General features: G+C 44.4%; 1 protein-coding gene across 1 annotated transcript in view; it reads right to left on the bottom strand.

The window, feature by feature from the left end:
• Positions 1-441: 441 nt before the first annotated feature.
• Positions 442-6,983, bottom strand: part of CSUI_003876 (beta adaptin) — a gene marked incomplete at its 5' end in the record, with an annotated part of 6,646 nt that continues 104 nt past the window's right edge. Inside the window, 6 exons of the mRNA XM_068064071.1 lie at positions 442-2,945; positions 3,688-3,804; positions 4,857-4,964; positions 5,441-5,575; positions 6,422-6,636; positions 6,799-6,983. The exon at positions 6,799-6,983 is cut by the window's right edge and continues 104 nt beyond it. Coding sequence (XP_067923952.1) covers positions 2,886-2,945; positions 3,688-3,804; positions 4,857-4,964; positions 5,441-5,575; positions 6,422-6,636; positions 6,799-6,983 — 820 coding nt within the window. The 3' untranslated portion in view covers positions 442-2,885. The remainder of the gene's footprint in view (positions 2,946-3,687; positions 3,805-4,856; positions 4,965-5,440; positions 5,576-6,421; positions 6,637-6,798) is intronic.

Genomic DNA, 6,983 nt, shown 5'->3' with positions numbered 1-6,983 from the left:
GGAGCTGACACTATGGTAGCAACAGCTGGGAAGGTTCCCACTGCGCAGGGGAGGCTGAATGCACTGCGAAAGAACTCGGACGCGTACATAGGTATGACAGTAACTAGTAGAGATAGACGGACGAAGCCAGTCAAGGGAGAAAGAGATTTCTCTGTTTGATCCTGAGCTTCCGAGTTTAGTTGCGGTCTATTTCACCATCTGCGGCGCTGTAGCATCCCGCTAGCCACAACAGCTTCTGTATTACTGCCTCATCGTGCGGTGCGTCTCTTCGTCGTTGACATCTCGGCTTCTTGACTGGGAGTCACGAGTCGGGATGGAGGCGGAACTTGAGATGTTGAACGTGATGAGTGTTCTTACGTGCAAAGTAAAACCAGCGACACCTAGGCTCGCTTCACTTCCAGACTCATGAGTTTTCGTTGATATACAAAAACACACATGATGTCTTCTTATTACCGTCACCCCCGCTATACGGAAAAAGTAATGCTTGCACATGGTCTGTTTGTCTCCGGCAAGTATGATAATAGCCTTTCGTAGGCGAGTTAAACACCATAGATACTCAGAAAGGAGAGCATATCAAGAGTGGCCCTTCCAGGCATGGTCTGGAGTGTACATACAGCATGTGTCTTCTTGGCAACGCAACACCGCTTGTGTAGACCCAAAGTGAGGCATTGACAGCCCAGGAAACGACATCCCTACACCGATGGTCTCGCGTCCCCTTTCCTCTTATGGAATTAAGAGAGAACACAAGAAGAGAGAAGCACATAACAACGGGGCACCAAAGATGCCGAATGCAATGGGAATTTGTGCTACTACAACGATATGCTCTCCATTCATGCCATGCCCTGCATAGCTCTACCACAGGGACCGTGGCTAACTCTTCACGCACCTTCAAATTCGATACTGATGAAAAGACTGACTTTTACTCTCTCTTACTCTCCTCTCGGTCGCCTTCAAATGCTCTCCCTTTCACTCTAGCGTCTCTTCTCTTCTCTTGGATTCACACATCAGCCTCTGAGACAGAAATGCCTAAGACAACAGAGGCGCTCAAAGACCCTCTTCTTTGTCAAGAGAGGCAGTTACCCCCGGAAAAACCCCCCCCCACAGCTGTGGAGAACGAGCGTCTTTGAATCCTGTCCTACTCAGAGCACTCCACTGTCACCACACCAAGTACGTATGTACGTACATACATAAATATTTACATGTACATAGCCACCTATGTACATCTTTATATATACAGACACTTTCGTCGAGTTCTCTTTCCGCGCCCGTAGGGGTGGGTGTTTTATGCTGTGAAGTGACAGCTTGAGTACTTTCCAGACAGAAAACGCTGCATCTTCAATCAAAGCGGAAGGGTAGTCAATCGAGACCATCACCGTGGATACAGCTTGCGTCTATCATAGGGAGGTCCTACGTACTTCCTATTCCACGCCTGAGTCTTCTTCGGCTTGCAAACTCTCCCTTCTTGAGAAACACTTCCAGGACAGTACGCCTCGACAGGTGGGAAACACTTGTCTCAGGAGGAGATTTCTTTTCAAGCGAATGTCGCTGAATTATTCACACCCCAACTCCTTCTGGGCCCTCGTCTCCTTCTCTACACATCTACCCACGGCGGGTGCCGTAGCTATCTATCTATCTATTTGTTTATCTCTTTGTTATCTATCAATCTCTCACATGAGCCCACTGTGCAAACCGTTGCGGATGAAAAGAGGAAGCTTCTTTTCTTCTCGGAAGGTGGAAGGGGTTCAGACACGTTTCTTTTCAAAACAGACAGACGAAAGGTGACGAACACGAGGAAAGGAAGACAGTAGAATTGCTTCCTCTCTTTCCCTTCATCTCTCACTAAACGGTCCTCTACGGAAAACATACTCGAGCTACGACCTCTTCTCTTGTGTCTATACACCCAAATCACCCATCCCTTCTTCCTGCCTATGCAACCTCTCAAGGTTTCTTTCAGAGAAAATACAGTAGCAATCGCAATACTCATATCTTTGTTTCAAGGGAAGATTCTTCACACTCTAGTCTTACAGCGAGGAGGGAGCCCCATGTAAAGGCCTGCCTGTCTTGGCTGTATCTTGAGGAGATCGACCTACCGGCCCAGAGGCTAAGGTTTACCTACCAGAGAGGGGAAAAACCGCTATGTGGATCAGCGCAAGAAAGAAAGAGAAGCAAAAAGAACTTTCCTGTTTCTTTCTCTTTCAGATCTCTTCTTAGCTCGATTCTTTTTCTTTGGTAGTATTCAAGCAAAGAAGAAGGACACCCTAGCTGCATGACGAGGGGGAGCTCTCCCTTTGAAAGAAGAGAAAGTGGAGAACACATACAAAGCTACTTCTTCTTCTTCCGATGTGCTATAGTTTCTTATTATACATGCCCTTCTCTTCTTTTTCACATTCATGCAAGAAGAGAAATCTTTTTGCATCTCCATCAGTCTCATCTTCCTTATCCATCTATCTCTTCTCCTCATATAAGATTTCTCTCTTCTTCTTCTATATAGACCCCCTCCAAACACACATACGATAAGACTCTTCTTCCCATTACTTCCAAAGATCTTTATCTCTCACTCTACATGTTGAGTATACATACGAGAGGTCCCTTCTCCACATCTTGTAGGCAACCTTACTTTGACGGCGCTTCCTATGGAAAGCTTGCTTTTGAACCGAAAGATCGTAACGAACTCACAAGATGAAGAAGAAAGACCTTCGGGAAATGGGGGCTTGAAAGATAGATCTCACCATTTTGAGATTTGAAACAAAGAGAAAGAAGCCTCAAGAAGAAAAGAAAAAAGAGTGAAGAAAAAGTCGGAAGGATCGGGGGGTATGTGGGGTGGGTAGAGAAGGGAAGGAAAGAATCGATCCACATATCAAACTGGGAAGGCCTTAAGACCATCACTATGCACCTCGAGGTGTTAACCCGAGGACTCTACATACAGTGGCACTGAAGAGAGGAATCTGAAGAGAAAGAAGAGAGACATCATCCATCAGAAAGAAAAAGAAAAAAGACCCTTTCTATTCCTTCATATTCTTTTCCTCCTCTCTCACCTTTCCTCTCTCTCCTTCTCTCCCTTTCTTCTTCATTCCTCGTAGTACGGATATAAATAATACATATATATATGAGTGTGTATGTATGCGTCTGAAGGTCTACTGAGATAGGTAGTTTGGATTGGTCTATGTATGCGCAGAAACAGCCAGGTGTATCTTGAGAGAATCGCGAAGATATCTAAATCCCACTTAGCCTTCTTCTTTAGAACTCATCTACATGTGAAGGAAGATTCAATAGAAGAATAAAAAGAAGGATGGATTACAGCTACTCGTTTCATGCATACCATGCTCCTTACTACTATCCCCATCCTCGTTCTCAACATATATACATATACATATCCATAGATCCATACATGTAGGGACAGACTAAAGACTTCTTCTCTAAGAAACCCAAGGAGATACACCTTGTTCAAGTATCCGACAGATGCATGCACACCGGACATATAAAGGGGAAGCCAGCAGCACAGGATCATCCTTCCACCTGTATATATACACATATATATATATACACACTTTCTTATACACAGAGATACACACATGTGAACATATATATATATATATAGATATAGATAGATAGGGAAAGAGAGAGACATATGTGTCTATGTATGTGCAGATGAGAAGTGAGGAGAAGTGGATTTGAGGGGTTTCTTACTAGCGCTACAGCCTCTGTCCTGGTGACGAGTTTGACTGCATTTCCATTCTTCTGTATAGACACCTCCGAGAGGACCAGGAGATTGTTCGTTGTTGAAGCAGAGAAATACATTGTATCCTGATATATAAGAGTGAAGACGGATACAAAGAAACATCCCATTCAAGCCAGCCAACCTTCATCTTTATCAGATCGAGTAAGGAGAAACAGAGAAGAAAGTCCTTTCTCATTTAATCTACCAGAGAGAGAGGAAGCAGCTCAGCTCTAACCTTCTCTCTGTCTGTCTGAAAGAACGAAAGAGGCCCTCCCACCCCTATATTTATGTCAGGATCATCTATCTGGTCCTTTTAAGAGCCACGGGGGTCCATAATAGAGGCTTTTCAGCCTGCATGCAAAAAGAGATCTTATCCGATACGTACAGAATACAAGCGACTTTGTATATCTTCTGTGGTGCGACACAGAGATAGACAGACATACAGACATCTGCATAGGTGGAAATACCGAGCCAGAGCCACTACCTCTAAGACAAACCACACGATCTTCTCCGTCAACAGGCTCATTCACCATGCCACATTATCTCCACAAAACGACGCTATCTATCTATCTATCTTTGATCTATCTTTGATCTATCTATCTATCTGTCTCTGTGCGTCTAGTATGCCTTTGTTTTCTAGACACTTCTCTGTCAGTGGAGAGAAGCGAGAGAGTTCCTCGGGTTGCTTCTCCGCAGCAGAAGTGGCTGCATAGAATCTTCCACTGCTATGGAAAGAAGATACATCATGCATGTGAAGTAGAAAAGCAGGAAACACAAGAGAAGGAAGAGAAAGAAGAAGACGGAGAATTCGAAGAAGGAAAAAGAGAAGAAAGAAATGCAGACAGGCGAGCATGCAAAAGAAAGGCTATCGCCAAACTCGGCTACAGCAGAGCAAGAGACAGAAGACCGATCGAGATAAAGAAAGAAGAGAAGGAGATGGAGCAAAAGCCCGACTCCTCCTTTTCCTCCTCCTCCTCGTCTCGTCGTATATACGGAGATATCTATTCTTGTATATCCATACATATACACATGGGTATATATATATAGATAGACAGATCGAGATCTCGATGTGAAGTGTTCTGAAGAGGGGAAAAGAAAGGTGAGGGTAGCGAGAGCAGGGATAGGGAGAGATTCTTACGAATGTATCTGCTCCGCGTTGAGCTACAAGGCCTATGTTAGCAGATGCGAGTTGCTTTATCACACCCTCCGGGGTTGGCTGGAAAGGCGCTGTAGCCATCAACGAGTGCTGAGAAGATCAAGAAAAACATATTAAACATACATCCATGCATATACACATATATATGTATATATGTGCACACATATACACATTCACATATTAACATACACATATACAGAGATATACACATACATATATACATACAAGTATACATACATGTAAATACACTTTCTCACATGTGTGGACAAGCATATACATATGAATGCATACTCATCATACATACGTACATGAAGACCTCTACATACATCTTCAAACACATACAGATTTTCTCAACGCACAAGAGACATCCATACATGCATGACTCTTCATACAGACACTTTCACACCTACATGAAGATTCATACATCCCGAAAGATTGATACCTACACATATACACCTCCGACAAGACGTTCGTCGTCTCTCTTGAGGGGAGCGACCACCACACTATTCTCCTCTCTTCTCTCGCTAGCAGTAGCATCGACATACAGGACGGCAAGTCGAGCGTACCTGTCGATTGTCTCCGATTGCCTGCCAGTGCTGTCTGAAGATATCTTTATCAACAGGGGGATTTTCTTGGAGAACAACGCTCATATCAAAAGGCACGCTGAAGTAGAAGACATCTAAGTTTGTCTTAACCGCAACCTATGAGACCACCCAAAAGAGAAAAAAGAAAGAAAGGAAATGCAATGAGAGAACTAAGAGAAAAGAAGAAGGTAAAGATGGAGAGAAAAGATTCTTCAGAGAAGGAGAAAAGGGTTTCTATGGTATCTATAGAGGACAGAGAGGTCCGAGGCTCCTCGTAAGAAAACAAGTTCATAAGAGATCGAACGTCCACCTAAAATGAGAAGAACTGAGCCAAAAGAAAGAAGCGAGCTCTCCCTAGAAGCTCTTTTCTGTTTTCGCGAAAGTATGCTCTCCATTCGTAACGACTTCTTCTCTCTTGAGTCTTCTCAACGACAGGAAATTGATGAATAGACAAGACACCTACACATAGAGACGCATCCGATCATCGAGCGAACTAAGTAATGAAGTTCTCAAGTCTTTTTTCGGAGTCACGCCAAGCCCCCCTTAAGTTAAGGCAGATTCAGCAGCCCCCTGATCTAGCTTGTTGTACACTGGTGACACTGACAGATTTCTTTGACACTTTCTTTCCATGTCTATCATCTACACTTCAACTCCACCCCCTATACACCTCCTACACATACATCCATGAATGGACGCATGCACGCACTCATGTAGAGAGATTGACATATGGATATATAGAGAGAGATATACGTATGTCTAACTCTATTCACACACATACAGAAGTCTCCTTCTTCTCCACTTGCCTCCTCTATACGACACCCAAGGACAAGGCGGGAGCGGCTACCTTGTCTCTAAGAAGGAGAAACAATGAAAGAAGAAGACCAACAAGAAGAAGCAAGTAAGAAGAATGAAGAAGAAGAGAAGGACGGAATGGAGAAGATGGCTGTTCCCTGCGTCTCATACTTGCAAGAGAAGAGTAGACGAAGGGGCCGTATTGGAGTTGAGCTTCCCAGGGAGCACTGGAAGGCAAGTCTCCGCGGAGCCTCCCGGCGGGAGATCTTGGACGTGAAGAGAATCTCCAGGTGCTAAGCCGAAAGAATTCTTGTTGAACTGAATAGCCCAGCCTGTTAAGATCATGGGGCTTCGATTTACGAAGCCTAGGTGAAGACTGATACGGCCTAACACGAGACCACCAAAGATGAGGCAAGAAGGACACAGAGAAAGGAAAGAAAGGCAAGAAATGAAGCGAAGAAAAAGAGAAAGAAGTCGAGAGAGAATGGACAAGAGAAAGAAAAAGAGAGAGAGAGAGAAAGAAAGAAGGGATGGTTCGTTCAACTGACCTTGCGATCTATCGAGAGCGGCGCTGATCTGCAGGCCTGTCTTTCCTTGGCTCCCCGGCCGATCAGGCGTAAGGACAATCCTCATATTCACACTCGGAGAGGACATAGAGAAAGGAGGCGAAGAAGAAGAAGAAAAGGATGAAGAAACAGATGGAGATGAAGAAGATAGAGGTGTCGTAAACCCT

Source organism: Cystoisospora suis (genome assembly GCF_002600585.1).
Source record: "Cystoisospora suis strain Wien I chromosome Unknown contig_1748, whole genome shotgun sequence".
NCBI classification, from domain to species: Eukaryota; Apicomplexa; class Conoidasida; order Eucoccidiorida; family Sarcocystidae; genus Cystoisospora; species Cystoisospora suis.
The sequence above is the reverse complement of the archived record's forward strand: the minus strand, read 5'-3'. Positions and strand labels throughout refer to the sequence as shown.